Genomic DNA, 23,985 nt, shown 5'->3' with positions numbered 1-23,985 from the left:
GGCCACTGATAGGATCTCTTTTTGACCTTGCTAAAATAGAAACATTAGGAACAACCCCTCATGAGAAATATGAAACTAGTGAAACTAGTGAGAGAAACCGAGCTCGACGCCATCTTGCCCCCTTTTAGGCCCCATCACGAACATAGATAGCCCTACATAGCAAAACGTGATCTTATCGCCTGCCCAACTTCAGATCTGCCCCCCCCCTTTTGCTCTCATGTCCTGTCGGAATGTCCGGCTGTAGATTACAATCACATGTTCCATTTGGGAGGGGAAACGACATCAGAGCGACAAATATTAGAAATATACCACACGACAGCAAAATAACAGATTAAAACGTTTTTATTCTTGAACAAAAATATATTAAAACAACTATGGAGAACCATTACGCGAATAGTCCGGAGGCGACACCATGCGCCAAGGCCTGTCCCCAGGATGAACCAAGGAATCCGTTCCTGGGACCGTGGCAAAGAGCAGCCGGTCGCCATCGGCCAGAGAAGGCATGGGCCCGACCCGAGATGTAGTTGTCTTCCCATTCTCTTACTCTTTCAGCGCCTTGCAGGCCACGAGGGGGGGATGTCTTGCATATGCCTCCGACCCCCCCCTCTCTTCATCGCCTGGTCCGGCCATAACAAATGTCAGCAAAACGCCGTGGGGTACACTGGGAGGGAGAGACGGCGCGGACGATAATCTTTCGGCGCCTTGCAGGCCACGAGGGGGGATGTCTTGCATATGCCTCCGACCCCCCCCCCCTCTCTTCATCGCCTGGTCCGGCCATAACAAATGTCAGCAAGACGCCGTGGGGTGCACTGGGAGGGACAGGCGGCGCGGACGAGCCTCTCCCGCCTCCCCTCGTGCAGGCCCCTCACCTGCACCCCCAACGCTCCACGCACCCGTCAAAGGACTCGTCCACTCTTGCGGTGCAGCGACGCTCCATGCACCTGGCAAAGGACTCGTCCACTGTGGCGGTGCAACGATGCTTCGCCTGACAGGCTTGAGTCCATCAGCTCCTGCAACCCAGTGACTGCCGGTGGTTGCAGATCTTTCCTTTCAAAATGCTGCCAACAATATTTTCTGAATGGCGTAGCCACGAGACGTTGGCGCTCTCATGCTGACGCCAGCCTCAGTTTGAATGACCAACAATCCGGGGCGCGGCGCGGAGCGCGTAACGTAAGCATAACAGGTCATGTGACTTGTTAAGGCTTTTCATTGGTTTAGAAATATTTTTATGAGCATATTTGACTATTTTATTAAAGACACTACACATAACCTGTTTCTCAAGTTATGTTTAATTTTAAATGAAACGGTTTACATTTTCACTTTTTATTTCCAGTAAATTTGAAAAATAACTGTTTATAGTTCCATATGCTGAAGCACGTCAGCTTCCCACCCTATGTCATACAATTCTGACAAATCGGCATCCTCATCATGTTCTTCATCATCCTCAGGATTTAAATCATCTAAGGGTTCCACTTCCACTGACGTTTCAATGACATGTTCAACAATAAGATCGAGACCAACGGATTGCTCATTATCACTCATGGTTAATGTCCTTATCTTTAAAGAAAGAGAACAACAATGAGATGTTGCAGAGTAAGAGACAAATCTCAGACACTATAATAGTAAAATTGTTTAACAACAGTAACATTTTGCAGCTATTATTTAGCCATGTCCAGCGATGCTGAGGAGGTGAGTCCTATGTCCAAGTTTTCAGTGAACAGGACTCATCTCTTTTTAACCTTCGATAAGCTTCACCAACTCTGTGTCCCCTGCTCATACTTAAATGTAAAGGAGCAGATTTATGTTAACTGGCGCATCCCCAGAGATGCACCAGTTAATGTGCACCGCTGCTCTGCCACCCATGGTGTGCCGCATTTACACTCTGGAGCACCATTTACTCGCAGTGACAAAATGGCGGTCAACACTTCCTGATTTCCTTCGAATCGAACGTTAACAGACGTCACGCAGCAAAAAAAAATTCCGCTCCCGCGCAGCCCCTCCTTCCCCAAAGTAGCAATGTTGGGCTACTTTTGGGCTGCTTTCTAGTAGGGTTTTTGAGCGTCAGAAAGTCTACAAAAGCCGTCGGCAACGGCCTGGCGTGGAGAACCATTACGCGAATAGTCCGGAGGAGACACCACACGCCAAGGCCTGTCCCCAGGATGAACCAAGGGATCCGTTCCTGGGGCCGTGGCAAAGAGCGGCCGGCCGCCATCGGCCAGAGAAGGCATGGGCCCGACCCGAGATGTAGTTGTCTTCCCATTCTCTTCTTTTTTCGGTGCCTTGCAGGCCACAAGGGGGATGTGACATACCTAATAGTATAACTCATATATATCCGACCTCCCCCTCTCTTCATCGCCTGGTCCGGCCATAACAAATGTCAGCAAGACGCCGTGGGGTCCACTGGGAGGGAGAGGCGGTGCGGACGAGCCTCCCCAGATGGAGGCCCCTCAGCTGCACCCCCAACGATCCATGCACCCGGCAAAGGGTTCGTACTCTGTGGCGATATAGGGACACTCCACGAGCCCAGCAAAGCGTTCGCATACTGTGGCGGTATAGGGACGCTCCACGAGCCCAGCAAAGGACTCGCCCACTGTTGCGGTACAGCGACGCTCCACTCACCCAGCAGGGTCTCGTCCACTGTGGCGGTGCAACGATGCTTCGCCCGACAGGCTTGAGTCCATCTGCTCCTGCAACCCAGTGACTGCCGGTGGTTGCAGATCTCCTAAAAATGGCGGTCGACTTTGCAGGAATGGGCCTGGCGTGAAAAGTTGGCCTGGTCACCTGTTAACCAGAAAATGGGCCCCGGTCTTTCCTTTCAAAATGCTGCCAACAATATTATATCAAACTCTGCATCGGTACTTACTTATAAATGCAGAAACAACTCAATTAACACAAGGGCTCTTTTCAGAGCCACCTTATATCAAAGCACTCAAACTTCTGATTTATCTCCATTTTCACACTTTTGTAAATAGGTGTGCGCGCCCGAATGCGCGCACCCCGCAACTTTTTCGAGAAAAAAATATATATATTTTCGCTTTTAAGGACCTTACTGCACACCCTGAGAAAACCTACGCAGCAAAACAATCTCTACCTTCTCCCCTTTCCATGTTCCAACGCTTTGAAATGACAATATATTTACTCGCAGTGACAAAATGGCGGTCAACACTTCCTGATTTCCTTCGAATCGAACGTTAACAGACGTCACGCAGCAACAAAAAAAATCCGCTCACGCGCAGCCACTTGGGTGCGCGCACGCATGCGCGCCTATAGATATATAACTGACTTTAACTTTCATTTTCTCAACAACTACTGAACGGATTTACACCATTCCAAAAAAAGCGTAATCTGCGAGCCGGACTGTACAGTTTTGCCAAATTTCTTATAAATCCATTCACCCGTTCGACCTGTAGCCGAGTCTAAAGGTCCTATGGAAAATAACATGGAGAAAACACGTTTTGGGACCCCCCTTTTATCTCAGCCCCCACTTGACCAATCCCCCCCAAACCTTTAGGGAAGGAGCGCAGCGGACTGAGCCATCTTCTTTGAGAAATTCGCTAAGATTCTTCAACCAGGGCCAAACTTATTCCAAATAGAATGTTGAGGATTTCCTATGGAAACTAGGTCCTAACTATAACTACCTACTGGCGACCGCCAGTAGGTAATATATATATATATATATATATATATATTTGATTTTTAAAAGAAATCTATATAAATATATATATATTAATATATTTTTTTTAATAAAATGTTTCATACATATATATATATCGCCAGTAGGTAGATAAAGTTAGGACCTAGTTTCCATAGGAAATCCACAACATTCTATTTGGAATAACTTTGGCGCTGGTGGACGAATCTTCTCGAAATTCTCCAAGAAAATGGCCAGCTCCGCTCCTTCCCTAAAAGTTTGGAGGTGATTCGTCAAGTGGGGGGCCGAGAAAAAAGGGGGTCCCAAAACGTGTTTTCCCCATGCAATTTACCATAGGACCTTTAGCCAGGGCTACAGCCCGAACGGCTGAACGGAATTTGGCAAAAAGTTAGTTCGGTTCGCAGATTGTGCTTTTTGTTAAACAGTGTAAATCCGTTCAGTAGTACCTGAGAAAATCAAAAGTAAAATCATAGTGATATCTAGAGACAAAGTACCGTACTCTGTACTGTACTCTGTACCTTCTCGAGCATGAGCTGCATGGTCATTGGCTGTCAACTGTCTGTCAACACTCCGAACCAGGAAGTGTTTACCAAGGCACGAGAAAGCAGTGAAACAAACATGCAAAACACAAAAAGGGGGCAGAGTAGAAACACCCTGACCCCTAGGCCTGCTCAGGGGGTCCCACAAGGACACCCAAGGCCCCCAATTGTTTTATTTTTTTTTAATCGCAGGGTACGAAGTACCGTTCTCTGTACTGTACTCTGTACTGTATATATATATATATATATATTACCTACTGGCTGTCACCAGTAGGTAGATATAGTTAGGACCTAGTTTCCATAGGAAATCCACAACATTCTATTTGGAATAACTATGACGTGTTTTCCCCATGCAATTTTCTATAGGACCTTTAGCCAGGGCTACAGCCGAACGGCTGAACGGAATCACCCCAAATTTGGCAAAAATTAAGAGTTTGGTTCCCAGATTGTGCTTTTTGTTAAATGGTGTAAATCCGTTCAGTAGTTCCTGAGAAAATCAACAGTAAAATCATAGTGATATCTAGAGACAAAGTACAGTACTCTTTACTGTACTCTATACTGTACTCTGTACCTTCCTGAGCGCATACTGGATGTTCCTGGTGGGCTAGTTCGCCCCCAGGGACGTCCAATATGCAAGGGGATTTAGTTCCCCCTCTGCAAACGTGCCAGGGGCTGCGTTGCAGACCGGTTAAAAAGGGGCGTGGCCTCATTACACCGCTCTGCAATGCACCCCCCTGGCGCATACTGGAGGTTCCTTGTGGGCTAGTTGGCCCCCAGGGACCTCCAGTATGTAAGGGGGCTTAATCCCCCAACTTAGAACATGTTACAGGGCGCGTTTGCACAGTGGTGAAGGTAGGGGGCGGGGCTTGAGGTGATGTGAGTGCAAACATGCCCCGTGGCTCGTTTTAAGTTGGGGAATTAATTCCTCTTCAATCCAGAGGTCCCCTAGGGGGCAACTAGTCCAACAGGTATCTCCAGTAAGCGCCACGGAGCTGTGTTGCAGAGTGTTGTAAACAGGGGGCGTGCCCTCTGAACACCTCTCTGCAACAAAGCTTCCTAGTGCATACTGGAGGTACCTGGTGGGCTAGTTGGCTCACAGGGGACCTCAGGATTGAAGAGGAATTAATTACCCAATCTAAAATGCGCCACAGGGCGTGTTTGCACACATGTTACCTCAGGCCCCGCCCCCTTACTTCACTATTGAGCAGAATATTCCTGTAAAATCAGCCGAACTACGGATTCCGATTTACTCATCTGTTATCACAAGAAACGTCAGTGCTGCATCTTTGAGCGCACTACTGATCCTGAAAAGTAATTCTAACCATAATTTCCTTCCATAAGTTAACATTGACTGGTTTCACTTGGAAATCCTTCTAAGTGTGGAGTTTTGGAACTTTAAAAAAATTCCTCAAAAATCAGCCGAACTACGAATTCCGATTTACTCGCCTGTTATCAGGACAGACCTTAGTGCTGCATCTTTCAGCCCATATTTAAAAAAAAATAATAATAAAAATTTTGGGGGGGAAATTAGTTTTATTATTTTACATTAAGAATATGAACTATAACTTAAAAAATAAAATAAAAATATTTATAATAAAAATGTAGTAAATTCAGTATCAAAACAAATAAATATAACATACATTTAAAAATTGTCATTTTCAAAACCTTCGAAATTCACTGAAAAAACAAAGGTTTCAGGCCTGATATAGTTAGGAATTAGCATTTAAAAAACCTTTGCAATTCACTGAAAAAACCATAGGTTTCAGGCCTGATATAGTTAGGAATTAGCATTAAAAAAACCTTAGAAATTCACTGAAAAAACTGTAGGTTTTAGGGGTGTTATAGTTAGCTGGACATTTCACTCATACAAAACCATTGACATTCCTGCAATATAGTTAGTTGTACTAACTATATCTCGTGCGCCCGAATCCACTGCTGATGATGTCACATATTACAACATTCATGACATGGTCAGTGACATCACTGATGATATCTCAAATGACATCACTGTACAAACGCGCCCCCAGGCGGGTTTTAAATTGGGGAATTAATTCCCCTTGAATCCTGAGGGTCCCTGGGGGCCAACTAGCCCACAAGGTACCTCCAGTAAGCGCCACAGAGAGGTGGTCTGAGGCCACACCCCCTTTTACACCTCTCTAGTACGCAACTCTGTGGCGCGTACTGGACGTACCTAGTGAGCTAGTTGGCCCCCAGGGACCCTCAAGATTCAAGGGGACTTAATCCCCCAACTTAAAACGCACCACAGGGAGCGTTTGCACACTTGTCACATCAGGCCACGCCCCTCCCTGCACAACTGTGCAAACGTGCCCCCTGGTGCGTTGAGTCCTGAGGGTCCCTGGGGGGCAACTAGCCCACCAGCTACCTCCAGTAAACGCCACAGAACTGCCTTGCAGAGTTGTGTAAAAAGGGGGCGTGGCCTTGGACCTTGAAACACAGCTCCCTGGAGCTTACTGGAGGTACCTGGTGGGCTAGTTGGCCCACCAGGGACCCTCAGGATTCACAGGGGATTAATCACCCAACTTAAAATGCACCACAGGCACGTTTGCACAGCGGTGCAGGGAGGAGGAGGGGCCTAACGGGATAAGTGTGCAAACGTGCCCTGTCGCGCGTTTGAAGTTTGGGCCTGCTACATAAGTAGATTGCCCCCGGGACTTGGCCCACCCGGAGGCTTTGAAAACAAAGCGCGGGAGACCGCACTTGACTTTTGTATAATTTTGGAGCAGATTCACGCACTGGTGCCGCTTTGCCCGAAAACAAACGCTTTTTTTGGGCCTGGCTGGCCTGGGGATCAGGGTGTTTTTACCCTGCCCCCTTTTCTTGTTAGTACACAGTGTGGTGCTCAGGGTAGAGGAATGGGAGGAAAGGGTGTGGATGGTCTTTAAGGGTTTGTGAGGGTGGTTGACACGGAGAAAGTGGTGTGACATGTGTTTATCACATAGACAATAAGATCTCAATCCGCATATTTTCCAAATGTACATAGCTCAACATGGACACCGAAATTTTTATACAATTGTCCCTGTCCTTGTATGTCGATGTTTCGATCCCAGATGATTAAGCTAGGTGAGTTCTGCCTTAGGACGGGGTCTTCATCAGGACTGTAGTGGAGCACCTTATCTTGTCAGTTCGTTACTTAATGCTTGACAGAAAGGCGGGTGAGGGCACATCCGAGCTCCTACTCATGGTGGAGGCGGCCTAATTTACTCGTCGCGTTCAAGAGCTGGCAGGTCAGGTCGATTTACTGTCAACTAGAAATAAATCAGTATGGAAAAGCAGAGCACACCCTTTCCTCCCATTCCTCTACCGTGAGCACCACACTGTAAATATCTGTGCATACAGAGTAATAACTCATGAAAACTGATGCAAGCAGCGGCGGTTCTACCATGGGGGCGTTTGGGCGCCGCCCCTCCTGCTTTCTCGCCGTGCGAGAAGAACGCATGAACAAATGGTAGTTATTTATTTATAACTGCCATTTGTTTCTGCCTGCCCTTCTCGCACGGCGAGAAAGCAGTCAGCAGAACAGAACTTTCTTGTTCCTCGAGCCTCAGGGCAGGGGGGAGTGGCTTGGGGAGTGGCTTGCCCACTGTAGTTAATACTGACTGTTTGGACAGCCTGAGATGCTGTCCAAACAGACAGTATTAGCAACAGTGGGCAAGCCGCTCCCCCCAAGCCACCTCCCACTCTCCGTTCTGCAGGATGCAGACTAGGAGAAATGACGCTGTTAGGGCAGCCGGCCGAACCAATCCGCGCCGGCTGCCATGGAGGGGAGGGAGGCTGCCTGCAGCCTTCAGTGACGACGAGAGCCCACATGACCACGTCAGACGCAGCGGCGGCATTCTAAATGCAGGACGGCTGGAGTCTGCAGTCTCGGACGGGACTCGAGTCGGGAGTCAGCGCGGGAAGCCAAGGTAAGTTTTTTATATTTATTTTTGCCAATGCCAAACATGTGTTTTGCTTAGCTTGCGCGGTGAGGGTGTGCAGTGGAGCTGGCATGTTGTCTCCTGGCGCACCTTAATGGCAGTTTGGCAATCGCGGCAGCTGGTGGAGGAGTCGGAGTAATTACAGGGCCATTCCAGCTGGTGGATCTGCATTGGGGTTCAGGAGGAGAAAAAAAGCAATAAATAACTAGAGAAGCGGGAATACGAGCCGTGCCAATCGGCGTGAGGAAAGATTTCACAGCTGCTGGTGGTGATAAATAAGAGCTGGTGGCCCGGCTTCTAATCAATACATGTAAATGGCTCTCATTACAGCCTTTATACACACTTCTCAATTAGCCTTTCCTCCCGCTGGTAACAAGGAATGTCACGCTTTCTGGGCTGTGAAAGTGGTTCGGCGCTCGATTCACCTGCCTCATGCAGGCCTGCCGCCGCGCGCGCTGTGCGGCCTGGCAGCAGGTGGGAAGCGCGTAGAGTTGACAATCCCTTTCTGTAGCGCGAACTAATCGAAACCCCAAGTGCCGCCATTAGACCCATGCATTTTTTAATGACTCTCCTATGCTTAAATCATGGGTGCTAATTAGAACTGTGCCAAAAGGGACCCCATTCACTGCAAAATATCAGAGAAACAAATACTCCTCCGTGAACAATTTCTGCACATTCTAAGACCAGGGAGTAAATATTAATCACCTATGAAAGCGAAAATGATGATCTAATTATGATAAATAATGCACATTCAATATTTGCAAGCTGCACGGCGATGAAATACGTTTCTATTTATTAGTATACACTCGGAGTACAGAAACAATGTCATTCGCTACCAGTCATTCATCCTGAACATTTACGCCCTACCACTTTCAAATGTCACCAGCCGCCACTGGATGCAAGGAATAGCACAATAATTCTGAGATTGTGTCTTCAGAAATAATTCTGCTTTGGATGTGATTTACTATGTTTATATTTATTCGTATTATTGTTTTATGCTACCTGACCATCTTCTATTGTACTGAATTGCTAACCCGGTTCTGGTAGGCTTCTGGGTATCCCCCATTGATACGCAACACCCTTTTCTTGTTATTTATATTTTTTTCACCTTTTTTTTCTCCCTCAGATGCACAAGATGGCTGCTAACACTTCCTGGTTTGAAGTGTTGGCAACCAATTAGAGCCATGCTTGTGCTTGGGGGGTTTAGGCTCCACCCAGATATCGAAACTTTTATTTTTTTTAATTTCTCAGGAACTACTGAATGCATATACACCATTTAAAAAAGGGATCTTTCTGAACCAAGACCTACCTTTTTGCCACATTTGGGGTAATTCCGTTCAGCAGTTCGGGCTGTAGCTTTGTCTAAAGTTTACTATGGAAATTAACATGGGGAAAATGCATTTTGGGACCCCCCTTTTTTCTCGGCCCCCGATTGTCTAATCATCCAGAAACTTTCAAGATAGGAGCTGACCGGAGTGGGCCACTAGTTTTGAAAATTTCTCGAAGATTCGTCAACCGGCGCCAAAGTTATTGTGATAAAAACGCTATTCCTATGGAAACTACGTCTTAACTGTAACTACCTACAAGAGACCGCCAGTAGGTGATATATATATATATATCAGTGTAGGTTACAATGGACTCTGACACAACGCTTGAAATGTCCCCTAAAAATGGGAGCTCAGGTACATTAAAACACACACACTGGGGCAGTTTTGAAACACACACATCAGGGCAGTTTTAAACACACACACCTGGGCAGTTTGGAAACACACACACACCGGGGCAGTTTTGAAACACACACCCCAGGGCAGTTTTTAAACATACACACTGGGGCAATTTAGAAACACACACTCACAATGGGGCAGTTTTGAAACACACACACACTAGGGCAGGTGGGCAACACACACTGGAACAGTTTTGAAAAACACACACACTGGAGTAGTTTTGAACCACCACACATGAACACCGGGGCAGTTTTGAAAGCCGTAACTTGGGTGGACGGACACTTTTGTGATATTGTGTTCAGAGCTGCGATGCTCATTTTCAGAATACCCTTTAAACCTGAATTACAGATTGGCATCGTTTTAAGGCACCGCTCCCTGTGTTTTCCTTCTTTTAGAGTTTGGAAATTTTATATTTTTAGATTCAAAATATTTGTTGCGGTTTCACAGAGATAAACAACAAAGATCCAGGTAGAAGATCCCTGCTGAGATTAGATCTCTGGTACCGTCTATTAAAACCAAGGCTTACAAATGGTACATAAAGCGGGTAGTCACATGTTGAAACTTGGCTGGATTTTTGTTGAAAACAGTTTAATAATGTCTCCACTTATACAACCCACTGCTGGCGCAAGAGAGATTTGCAGACAAAAAGAGTTTGGAATTACTTAACTCGCAGTTTAAAGACCCCGCAGCGCGATCTGCATCCAACACAGCACCGGGGACCTCTGTGCACTGTCAGGTCGGAGCAGAAGAGCCAAAAGGATGGTTTGCACCGAGGTGGCCCAGCTTCTGCTCCCCACCCAGTCCTCACTGGTGTAACGAAAATGGAGTGGGCCTCCTTGCATGGTATGAAGGGGGCCCCCTTCAGTCTCAATCAGGAGCTCTCTGGCCAGAGTGCACTGCAGATAGGGCTCTCTGGAGCTTGGGGCCCCCGCACTGCGGGGGCTGCCGGGCCTGTGTTACGCTCCTGCCTGTCCTGTGCTGTTAACAACAACACGCTCCATGCTGTTTACTAGATCCTCTGTGTTGATCACTACACCCTCTTTGCCGTCCTCTCTGGCAGGGCTGTTCACAACAATCTTGTGTACTGTTCACAAGTCTTGTGTGCTGCTTACTACAGTCTGGTTTGCTGCTCATTACACCCCCTGTGCTGTTCACATCAGTCTTGTGTGCTGCTCACTACACCCTTGTGCGCTCTGGCTCCCATGCAGTGGTATCTGGCAGGGTTGTTCATAACACACTCTACTGTTCACTACAACCTCTGTGCTGTTCACAACGGTCTCATGTGCTGTTCGCAGCAAGCTTGTGTGCTGCTCACAACACTTGTGTGCTGTTCACAGAAATCTTGTGTTCTGCTCACTACAGTCTCGTGTGCTCTTCACAGCAGTCTCGTATGCTGCTCACTACACTCTCATGTGCTGTTCACAGCAGTCTCGGGTGCTGTTTGCAGCAGTCTTGTGTGTTGCTCACAACACTCTTGTGTGCTGTTCACAGCACTCTCGTGTGCTGCTCACTGCCGTCTTGTTTGCTGCTCACTGTCCCCCTCTGTGCTCTTCACAACAGTCTTGTTTGCTTCTCACTACACCCTCGTGCGCTCTGGCTCCCATGCTGTGGTATCACTAGACCTTCTGTGCCGTCGTCTCTGGCTAGGCTGCTCACAACAGTCTGGTGTGCTGCTCAAAATACTTGTTTGCTCTGTCCCCTGTGCTGTGCTGTTCACAATCACATCCCCCTTAACTCTGCTGCGGACGAGACACTCAAGTTTGTGAATTACTGCACGTGATATTAATGTACACGGATTTATGACCACCCTCGACCCCTTCCAGCCCCAGACACTCAGCGGGGGTCCGACCCTGGAGTTTTATGTTGTAGAGTTTGTAGAAAACAGCAGCTTTTCTGCCTGTTTTGGTCTGGCTATGTCTTGGAGTTTTGGTTTTGTGGTAGTTTTATGTTGATTTGTGCTGTTTTTGTTTCCATTGCCTTGTTTTTGTTTTTCTTTCGTGTAGTGTTTTGTAGTTTTTTTTTTTGCTGGTTGCTGATTTTTTTTCTTGTGGATTTGTTTTTGTTGTTTTTCTCTCCCACATGTGGTAGCTTTGCGCGCTGGCCTCAAAGCACCGAGGTAATTGAAGCGTTCACAGAGCAGGGACGCTCACCTACTGCTCACATTTAAGTGTTATTTTAACTGGTTGCAGAGAATAAAAACTATTAGTGTTCTAAAAATATTTCAGGCTTTATCAAAAGGGATGAAAGTTCTGCAAAAAGCAGAGGCGGATGTTTTACGGATGTTTCCAAATGGGTTTTCGATACTTCCCAAGTGAGAGGAAACCAAGTGAGAGGAAACCAAGCAAGTCCACAAATGAGTAATTTAGTGATCGCAGACATGGATCTATTTCACGAATTAAATCAACTAGAGAGGCATTGAAGGTGAGTGTACAGCAAGTTCTACTGTGGAAGTAGCAGACACACCAGGGGTGTACGTTTACGGCAGTCTATCCACATGTTTTAAACCCAAATCTGTTTTTTGCCAGTGATGCCTAGGGACTCTTTGGATATTTTTTCAAAGTTGGTCATTTCAGATCTTAAAAGGTTATCTTTAGAATCAAGTAAAAAATTCAGGTGTGAAAATTTGAACCAGACGCGCAGGTATCTTCAGGTGATCAACAAGGTGGAAGCAGGAAAGATGTGGAAGTGCGCCTATAAGACAAAGGGGGCAACATTGTTTATGGCCTCTCAATAGGTATTTAAGGGATACTAGGAGACAACTCATTGATAAGGAATGTTACTACAAGGTTTCCAAAACCAACATAACAGAAATCAGACAAATTCCATGGCGAGCTATCAAGAGAGAGATGGGATTGATATCACAGTAGGAATACCAGTTTATGAGAGTGGAACATCCTGTAAATCCTATACTATACCTTATTCCCAAAGTGCATAAAAACACACAAACCCCATCAGGTAGACCAATAATATCAGCTTTAGGACTGCTAGTAGAGACCACATCTCAATATGTTGACCATTTCCTTCAAGAACATGTCTATATTCTACCCTCTTTTTTAATGGATATAGGCGACTTCTTACAGAGAATATATGACATTGCGTGGGACGCCACCTAGATCTTTATGACAATGGATGTTGCGGTACTGTATACCATTGTTTCACGCCAAGATGGCATAAGAGCATTGAAACATTTTCTAGACATTCGACCTATGCACCTACACCAGCATACAAAGATGCTTCTCCAAATGACACAATGGCGCCTACAGAATAGTTATTTTTCTGTTAGGTCAAGAAACATACAGGCACTTGCTTCGCCCCCAGTTATGCCAATCTGCATATGGGCTGGTGGGAAGTTCAGATTCTCGTGATCGACTTCACCAAGGAATGGTCCGGGAACGTAGTCCTTTGGACGGGTTGTATAGACGTCCTATTAATACTATGGGAGGGCACACCAGAAGCAGCAAAGTCATTTACAGAAAAAGTTAACATCAACCATCTGAATCTCTTGCAGTACGTATATAAGCACAACAGAGGTACATTTTCAAGATCTAGTTGTAATCGTAAAACACAATCAAATACATACAAAAACATTCAGAAAACCTACGGCAGATAACTCTATTCTCCTCTCAGGCAGTTTCCACCCAACAAAATTGAAGAGCAGTATCCCCTATGCAGAGAATCTCCGCATGAGACGGAATTGTAGCATTGTGACGACACTAGAGGAGGTACTGGTGGAACTTAAGGCAGATTCCTAGCCAGAGGATACAATTAGGAATTTCTGGATACAGCTAGGAAGAAAGCAAATTCAAAACAGAGAGATACACTACTGTTCAAGAAAGGGAGCTGTAAGTCAGCTGATAAAGGTCATTTGAGAATGATCACAAGATATTCCGTTTATTATCAGAAGCTAAGGGGAATCCTATCGACCCACTGGAATCTCATCAAGAGCGATCCGGTAATTGGCCAAATTGCCCCTAGGAACCACTTCTGACTTTCAGACGGGCGAAATGAACAAACAAGAATCATGGTTGAGGGGTACTCCAGGGTTCCAGCGATGCCACAGGTGTAAATCCTGTAAATATGGCCCCGACACCAAGGCATTCAAGTCACCCTTACTCAACACCCCATTGATCATATGCAGTGTATACAACTGCAGGAGCTGAGTGTGTGGTTTATGTGTTGCTGTGTTCCTGTCCGAAGATCTATGTAGGGAATGCAATCCATATGGTACATGTTAGAGCATTACAACACTAAAATCCATAGCCAATGAAGACAAGAGCTACTCGGTTGCCCGCCATATTGATGAGACACATGCGGGCAATCCAGCCAATCTGGTCTATTTTATGATAGACTCTGTCCCAAAGAATGTCAGAGGAGACAATAGGGAACTAAAGTTCAGGAGATTAGAATCTCATTATATAATTGTTCTAAACGGTAAAATCCCATGTGGTTTGAATTCGGATGAAGAATTATAAGTTCCCTTACAATGCGTTTGATGCTGGGATCTTCTGTTCCGTTACATTAGCCATGAGTCGATTGTCACATGTTAAGCACTGAACTTTTGTTGATTTATATCACTTTGGGCACTTTTTGTTAATTTAGATTTCTTAAATGATCAAGTATGAATAATAACAAAGGTGATCTTTTAGAATACTCTGTTGGGCTCCAAAGAACGAGAATGGTTGGTTAATAATATGAGATGCGTAAAGAAGAATGCTTAATCTTGAATATGATATCGAGCAGGTCCCCACGTGGGTCATGAAATGAATTGACTTTCGTGTATACAAGTGTGATGTTGATGAATTGAGTTTAGCCATCTTCTTCAAGATCTATAGAGTTTCCTACTTGGGATATGTCATGTTTTAATAGAGAGGCTTTGGTTGTTCTCACCACATTAGCTGAAATGAAGGCACTAAACCGTTATGGATAACCTTTGATCGCAACTGACTAGGAGGATTTTGTTTTAAAAACATGCTGAGTCTTGCACATTTATGTATTTATTTATACGCACAAGAAAATCTTCTTGAAGACATCTGTGTTAGAGATGTATTTAAGGAGAAAATGTGTATCTTCTTGAAGTCATCTGTGTTAGAGATGTATTCAAAGAGAACATTTGTATCCTCTAATTTATTTTAATGTTATATTTGTGCAGTAATATTTTTTGCTTAGAGCGCTTTCTTTCCTCGTAATGAAACCAAGAAAGTAAAAGTGTTTTTACTATGTCCATGCCACCGTGCTTAGCACCCATGACAGTATATTATGCATGTCTAATGGCGTCTATGTTATGTGAGCAAGGTGGTGCAAAGCACTGAAACGCATCAGAGCCTTCTGTTGATAAACTTTAGAAACTCGAATGTAGCTGTGTCAGTGCCTGTGTGTACATATATCCAGTAGGTATTAATAATAAGGACCTAGTTTCCAAAGGAGGTGCTTTTTTTGATTTGCCAATAACATTTGCATTGTTTGACAAATCCTTGCGAAATCTTTTGAAACTAGTTTGACGCTCAATTCATCTGCTGTCTTGAAAGTATCGGGGATACTGCCAAGCGGTGGATGAGAAAACACGTTTTCCCCATTTTAATTTCAATAGAAAACTTTACATATGACTACAGCCCAAACTGAGAGAATCCGCAGTCCCTTCCGATCTTGTGCTGAGATCTGATTGGCTGCCAACACTTCAAACCAGGAGGTGTTGGTAGCCATCTTGGGACTCGGCTTGTGCCAAGTCCCAGAAAAAAACATTAAAAAGAAAGAAAAGGGAGCAGGGTAGAAACATCCTGTCCTCCTAGGCCTCTTGGAGGAGTCCTACGGGGACCCCTCAAGGTCTAAAAAAGCATTTTCTTTTTTAATTAAAAAATAACAAAGCTCAGGCTCCTGTGCTTTCTTCGTCATCGGCTCCCGGGTGGGCCGGGTCCTGGGGCATTTTTTTAATAAGGGAGGGTTGAGCGCACTGCCCCCCCCCCCTCCTAGAGCTTAATATTGCAGCAGGGACCACCACCTCCCTGGGGCTCCGTTCTTTCCTGGCTTCTTTCTAAATGAATGTGGCGGAATCCTGTACGGCCTCCCCTGCTCCCTGGGGACCATCAACGCACGGGGACTATTTAGTTTTTAAATGTGGAAGGGCTCTCTCACCCCCCCCCCCAACCCCGAGGACTTCCACCTCCTTTACCTGAAAAAATTGAATGCGGGGGCACGCTGACTCCCCCCTGCAGCCCTGGGGACCTCCATCTGGACAAAATTAAAGAAAGGAGAGGGGGCCGCATGTCCCCCCTCCTGGAGCCAAAGATGGCCGTGGGGACCACCACCCCCCAGGGCTGCTCCTTCTATGTCCCGAGGTGCCCACGCCTGGGACATAGCTGTTTGCTATTGCCTGATGGGAGCTTTGCCACTCCTGCCAAGCCATAGCAAACTCTTCGCTTCTAGCAAGTGAGAGCAAAATGTTCTTGCTTTCAAAAAGCAGAGCAAAATTGCTTTCCCTCTGTCTCTGTAAAAGCTATGCTAGATCCCACAGGAGGCAGGGAGTTGGTAGGTCTCCAACAGATGTAAGTAGGTGCCCTGCGTAGGACCAGGGCACCCACAGTAGAGGCCGGGCCATGGGGATGGGGTCCCTGAGGCTGAAATCAGCCAGGAGGGGGTCTCTTAGTAAATAAAATAAAAAATCAGGACTGGCAAGTCGCTGGAGGCCCTGCCCCCACCACTCACCACCACTCTGCAAACGCGTCTCCTGCGCACATCTGGATGGGGGAATGGCATCCACTTGGCTGCAGAGAGTCCTTGGGGACAACAAACCCTCCTGTTACCTCCAGTAAGCCCCATACAGGGGAATTGCTGAGAGGTGATCGAAGGTCCCGTCCCCTTTCTCCTCCACTCTGCAAACACGTCTTTTGGTGCATTACTGTTTGGGGGATAAAGTCTCCTTTGATGATGAGGGTCTTTGGGGGTCAGGAACTCCTTCTGTTACCTCCATTAAGTCCCACACAGCAGGATTGCTGAGAGGTCTTTGGAGGCCACGTCCCCTTTTTCCACCACTCTACAAACGTGCCTCGTAGCACACAACTGGTTAGGCAATGAAGTCCCCTTGGCTGTTGGTGGATTCTTGGGGCCAAGAACCCCTCCTGTTACCTCCAGTAAGTCCCACACAGCGGTATTGCAGTGAGCTGGCTGAAGTCCACGCCCCCATTCACCACCACTCTGCAAAGGCACCTCCTGGTGCACTTCAGGTTTGGGATGAAGTCCTCTTCGATGCTGATGGGCCTTTGAGGCCAAGAACCTCACCTGTTAGCTCCAGTAAGTCCCATGCAGTAGGATTCCTGGTAGCTGGTTGGAGGCTCCACCCCATTTCTCCACCAATCTGCAAACGCGACTACTAGTTAAAAAAACATAGAAATTCACTTAAAAAACTGAAGGTTATAGGGACGTTATAATTAGGAAATAGAATTTGAGAAACCTTAGCAGTTTACTTAAAAAAACAAAAGGTTACAGGGACGTTATATTTAGGAAATAGAATTTAATAAACCTTAGAAATTCACTGTAAAAAAACAAAGATTACAGGGACTTTAGAGTTAGGCAAAGATTTCACTCATAGAAAACCAGCGAAATTCAGTAGTTATAGTTACCTAAGCTAACTAGAACGTATACCCCATGCAGTGCGCTGCTTATGAGTTCACATATTACATCACTGATGACACGGTTAATGACATCACTGATGAAAACTCAACTGACATCACTGATGACATCCACAGAACCACTCACACAGCCACTCACTCCAGCATGCAACCTCTTGTACGCCCACTCACACACCCACACAGCCACTTACATACCCATTTACAGAACAATACCAGCACTCCCAGCTACTCACTCCTCCATAGAAGCACTCACACACTACTCACTCACTCGTAGAGACACTAACGCCACCATTCACTCACCATACAGCCACTCATTCAACCAGTCACCCGTACAGCCACTTACATAGCCACACACTCACCCATATAGCTACTCACACACCCATTTATTTACGTCTAAAGTCACTCACCCATACAGCCTCTCAACACAGCCACTCGCTTATCTATTATTTTATTTAATAATACAAAAAAAACACAGAAGAGAAAAAAACATGGACGCAGGAAACTAGTCCGTGCAAGCCACATTTCTTGAGCTGTCTGTGCAAACAGATAACAGCCTAGTAGATTAGTTAGTGGACTAGTTATACTCACTTAAGCACACATAAAGAAACATCATTTGATAAATAAAAAAAAGGTTCTGTCAACATCTATATTTGCTGTTACCACTAGATGTAGAACGTTCTACTGGGGTCCAACATACAAAGTGCAAAGTATGTGGATCCAGACTTTGAGGAACAGAAATATTTTGTTTCTAATGCTCGCTGGAGAATCTTTAGTGGTTGCACATAAGTGTGATATTCGATTTCTATTTTGGATAGCTGATTTGTTTGTTGCTTTTATTTCTAATAGACAGAAGAGGTTTGTGTTGTGACAGATAGTGTGTATTTACGGTTTTCCATGATTGAGAAGAATGTTCTCTAGCATTTCAAATATATGTTTCTGATGTTTATGTTAAAATGACCATTGTTTTGCTGGTTGCCTGTCCTTAAATAAGGACCTCATACCATGTACACTTGGACGTGATGAAATATGTACCATGACTGGTTAACAAGATAGAAGTTAGATTTACGCATGACATTGAGCAGCGAATAATCTTATATGTCTTCTGCTGAAACACTGAAATCAACCTGTTGGTAGTCTGTTAGCACGTTCTGCATTCAGTATGGTTGGATGCGATTCTGGGATTACTATGTGAATGCTTGTTGCTCTGCATCTCTCGGTCGGTTGTGGATCTACGTCTCGGTACTTATTTCAGTATAGCTGCATGGATAATATAGTCTCCCAGCAATAGATTTTCTACTTAGAATGACGTGCGGCTCCTCTGCCTGCACAAAGCTTTTTCTCCATAACTGGTTAATAAATGAAACTTTGATGACGTTTGATGAAATACATTTACTTCGCAGACATTGCAGGGACTAAAGTGGAGAAGTGTGGCTCACTGGTTAGAGCAGGCAGACCTGGAAGCAGAGGTCAGCCCGGGACCAGGGTGCAATTCCCGGCTCGGCGGGGTCTTGAGTCCTAAAATGTCCATGGACTCGACAATTCTCGCTCCGGTGCCTACTCCATTCACCGGTACACACTCTGCGACTCTGGGTAATAACTTGCTTAATCTCAACAACGGCCCCTCGCGGCGGGATGCCTGGCTTTCACCTTGCGGATTCCCTGGCGGGGTTATCTCACAGGGGAATACCAGGACGGGTTCCCTAAGCAAGCGCTTAGAAACCAGTCGGTGATTTGCGCTATATAAATTCCTGTACATTTACATAAAGTCTGATATATAAAAACAAAAAACAAAAATATGCTGAGAATCACTACATGAAAGCAGAGATGTTTATATCCTAATAATATTGTTATTCTTTGCAGCAACATTTTGCTCTGCAGTAATGAGACAATCCTTGATAGATACTTGTTTCATACGTCTTTCTTTCTTTCTTTCTTTGCAGTGCATCACTTCTCGTCGGCAGTTTATTTTTGGTTGCAAGTTTGTGCGTTGCCGTTTATTGCATCATTTACTTAGAGTGGCACTGTGGAATCCCTGACTATGATGCCAAGTACCCAGCTTTAGTGCCCATTGCAATTACTACTTTCTTAGTAGCATCTGTTTGGTAAGTAAATTAGGTACATTAATCAACTGCAAATGTTTTTATTTTACCGCTGTTTCTTTTAAATTTGTGTGTTTTTTCTTGTATTTTATACATGTTTATGCTTACATATTGACGAGTCTACTATAGCGACTCTGGTTATTGTTAAGGCACACATTCCTCTGAAAAAAACACATTGCTTTTCTAATTATTTTTGCACTGCCTCGCGCATGTGCACGAAATTTGGTACCTGCTTACAGCGTTTCATAAGTTACCTGCAGATCCGTCCAGACTCGTTAAAGTGAAAGATGGACAAAGGTGTTTCCCATATAAGCTTCGGTTTTAAGATATTTGTGTTACAAAATGAGACCTGCAAACTTCAAAAGCATAAATTGTATAGCTATTTCTTGATTAAATGTATTCATTCTGCAGTGCGACCTCAAATCTCAGTGGGCACACCATCAAGGGAATCTTTAGATGTTTACAGATTTCAGAGGAGACTGCAAAAGACCTGTAGTGGGGGCTCCTGGACCATTATTGGGTCAGTGGCAGATCCCTCTCCTTACCCATGCAGAGCTGACAATTTGTCACAGCTGCGTAACTACTGGGTTGATAAGGCCATCTGGTAGAGGTGGAGATCAGAGGCCTATGGTGTCTGGCAAACATTTGACTCCACTTCAATCTTCTGGACTTGATGGCGATTCGCTTAGCTGTGAAGGCCTGCCTTGAGTGCTACCCACCAGCCTGCCCACTACCAGAGGAAGGCTGGTGCAGGTGCTCACAGACAACATCACTGTCATGTGATACTGTCACAAGCAGGGCAGGGTGGAGTCTTAGGCCCGGTGTCAGGAGACTCTGCACCTTTAAAAGTGGCTGGACAGCCAAAGTATTTCTCTGGTAGTAAAGCACCTGGTGCGATCTTCAAACTACAGGGCAGACAAACTCCGCTGACAATGCTTAGCAGGTCATTAATGACAGTTGCATCCTGAGGTGGCTTGGTATCTTCCAACAATGGGGAGAACCCTGGCTCGATCCTTTCAACACTGCAGCGAACATGCAGTGTCAGTAATTTTGTGCATTGGACTTTCCAAGGCAGCTCTCTCTCAGATGCCACCCATCTGGAGTGGAGTTCGGGACTCCTGTATGCCTGCCCGATACTGCCTCTGCTGCCCAGAGTTCTGAAGATGATCAGGAATGATCGGGCCCATCTTAGTGGCACCAGATGGGCTGGGAGAATGTGGTACTCAGAACTCTGGCCAGGAGTATGTGTTCTCTGATTAAGTTGCCACTTTGGGAACATCTTTTGTCGCAGCAGCAGGCCTGCACCCAGGCCTGCACGGTTTACATCTCCTTCCTTGGAGATTGAGTGGAGGCAGTTGATCTCCTTTAATCTTCCTATCTGTGGTTATTGATGTCATCTTGGCAATGAGGCATCCTTACACAAAATCAGTACCTGAGTCATTGGGCCAAATTTGTGGATTGGTGTGTCATCTGACAAATTGACCCATTACAGGCAAATTTGACTAAACGTTTATTTTTTGTTCTGTACAAAGCCTCAGAAACGTGGTATTATAAATAGGATTATGGCGCCTCTCAGTAGAATCACACGGGTTGATTTTGGTTTATAACATTAATACAAAACGGTGCTAAAGGGTGTAAAGAACCACAAAACTCTACAACTTTCGAGCCTCAACTCTGTACATAGTATACTTCAGTCACCAGCACACGTCAAGTTATAAACTGGTTTCCCTATTGTGAAAAAAGCACTAAATGTTATCATCATCATGCAATAACATTTTTAAACAATTCCGTCTGGTTCTTTTTTCGTTTTATTTCCGTGTTCTTGTGTATCAGTTGAAAACAGTCACAGCCAACGCGTGTTTCGTCCCTTTTTGGGGGTGTAGTCCTGTGACTTCCTCAAGGCTGTATGAATGTAAACATACAAGATGCCTATGTACTTCAAGTGACATGACCTTTTACAGGTACAAAAGAAATTACATATTCATTGTAATAAACTGTAATTACTCCACACAAGGTTACGCCAACCCGATTATAATCCAAGTGTATGTTTAGATTGGATCAATCAATAGTTTAGTTCACAGGCGTGCCTCTTATAAAGAGGTCGACTATAACCCGAATGTGATGGTGAGAGATTGGTTAAAAACGTTTGTACATCGTCTAAAGCTACAAGTGCAACCTTATTACCCATAAGTCCACTTAGTTGTGAGATGTCATCACCCTCATAATTCAGGTGTTCGTACTCTGTAGTGATTAGTGCACAGTGAGTAACATACATGTTGTGATGAATAAAACAATCATGATGTCAGTATGTCATATGGTTACTGCGTTTCTATATATTGTGTTAAGTTAGCATGAGTTTATTAAATGTTTAAACGTCATATTTTCCTTCGGCTTCAGTTTGCACACGACACCTAATTGTTATTGTAGCTTTCAACCTAGATGAAAGATGTGATTTATTTGAGAATAATGTGTTATTGCTCTGATATCAGTTGTGCTTGGTACACTTGGTACAACTGTCTGCACACTGAGAACTGCACCCTCTAAGAATAACCTAACACAAGGTTGCTGAAGGCCTGATCCTCGCACCACATTAGACATAACACAAATAATGCTGCTGCCAACATTGGGCTCTACGCGGGTTTAAGATAGAGTTACAGGGAATGAATCAACACACTTGATGCTTCGCATGCAGAGAGCCGGTAGCTGTTGATGTGATCTGCTCCTACTGACCATTAGAGGTATGGGCCCGCCCTGCTAAAAACTCAAATGAGACCTTCTTAGATATAATATAGTATGCTAAATAGGGTGCGCGATATATAGGTGATACAGAATTTCTATAGATTTTGCATTATAATATGCTATCACCGTTCGCTTATTATGGACTAGTGACTATGCTGATAACTCTGATTGTTATAATCTGTATGTTGATATTATATAAGATACTGCGTTTGAGAACCTTGCATTGAAAAATAAACATTTCAAACGTGCACGTGTGTTCTTTGACTCCCCGTTTTGGTTTGTAATGATTATATAACGAAAGAGTGTTCATGTGTTCCACGATACCTGAGGTACCCTAAGTTCATGTTCTGGATTGTCTAAGTCATTGGTAAGTAATTAGTACCAATGAGACACTGTAGCTAGCTTGGTAAGGGGATTTCTGAAACTAAGGTGAGTTTTGGGTCACCCTAACTCACCCAGGTTCTAGATCTCTGTGCACAGTTCTCTGGGAGAACGGAAACCCTGCTACATGGCGCCCATACGTTGTTGGCCTTATATCATGACACTCGAGTAGTATATCGTTCAAACCTTAACCCCTTCATTCCCGTTTCCGGAAAACGGTGGTGTCGGACAACCTACCTATTTTTGACATAGGTTTTTTTCAAGCTTGAATAGATCTAAAATGGTTTCTTTGAATTACTACCCAGTTGTGCTACAAAGTATTCTTTGTTTTTTCGAGTTCCTGTGCTACCATGGCACAAGCCGTGGACATCCTGCAGCATAGTCGCATTGCGGTGCGTGGCCACTTGCGGGCTTTTAATGTCCCTGTGGAAGGCCTGGCTGTGGTTCTGGTGGTGAGTGCGGAACATGCTTACCCGTACGAACTGTTTTATTCGTGGGTGACATTTCCCGCGGTGGACGCTAATACTGGAGTGTTCCATTCATACACTGCTTCAGCTGTACCGGTTGCGTATGCTCCGTACAGGGCACTGGAAGTTCCTATTGATGCTTGGCAGCATGGAGTTTGGTTTGGTGGCGCCCTACCACACGCTTTAACCGCTCCGAGGTTGGGTCCTTTGTCCATTCCGGGCACTAATTGGCCCGCTTTGGCTGGATTCACTCCTCACCCTAATCGCGCCACTTGTAACGTGGCTGATCTGCGGCGACTTCATGAGGTCGCAGTGGCAGTGATTAGAGCGCTTGTTCATTACACAAGCCGTAATGTTCAGGACGCGGCCCCTAGGGGTGCGCAGCTTCGTGCAGAACAGGCTGGTTTGAAAATCAATCCTGTCATGGTGAATTCCGTGATGGGCAAAAAGCCCCAGGACAAGGATGATTTTCCGTTCTGGCTTGCAGAGAAATTCGGCCAGTTAGAAGCTGTGTTTCCTAATACGAATCCTGGTGACAAACAGAGGATTCTTACGCTTAGTTTACCAAAAGATTTGGCACCTGAACTTGTTGACTGTGAGACCTGGGGTAAGACTTTTGCAGCGGTCTATTCGAGGTTCTATGGCACCCTGTCTGTGACCAATCTGGGTGCGGTCCTTAAACGTGTTCAAGATGATCACGGACCGGAGTCGGCGGTTGAGTTGGGTATGCACCTGTGTGGCACCTTTGATATAGTTTGCGATCTGATCCTTGCAAATGTCAAGGGGGATGCAGTGAACTTTCAGGTTGCTAACGCTTTAGCGTT

General features: G+C 45.3%; 1 protein-coding gene across 1 annotated transcript in view; it reads left to right on the top strand.

Annotated features, from left to right (window-relative positions):
• LOC147725424 (transmembrane protein 128-like) overlaps window positions 1-23,985 on the top strand; it is a 186,613-nt gene that overhangs the window by 79,182 nt on the left and 83,446 nt on the right. Inside the window, exon 3 of the mRNA XM_086964094.1 lies at window positions 19,416-19,577. Coding sequence (XP_086820220.1) covers window positions 19,416-19,577 — 162 coding nt within the window. The remainder of the gene's footprint in view (window positions 1-19,415; window positions 19,578-23,985) is intronic.

The sequence above is a fragment of the Lissotriton vulgaris genome, chromosome 3_2 (assembly GCF_964263255.1).
Source record: "Lissotriton vulgaris chromosome 3_2, aLisVul1.2, whole genome shotgun sequence".
NCBI classification, from domain to species: domain Eukaryota; kingdom Metazoa; phylum Chordata; class Amphibia; order Caudata; family Salamandridae; genus Lissotriton; species Lissotriton vulgaris.
Note: the sequence above shows the minus strand (reverse complement) of the source record. Positions and strands in the feature narration are given on the sequence as shown.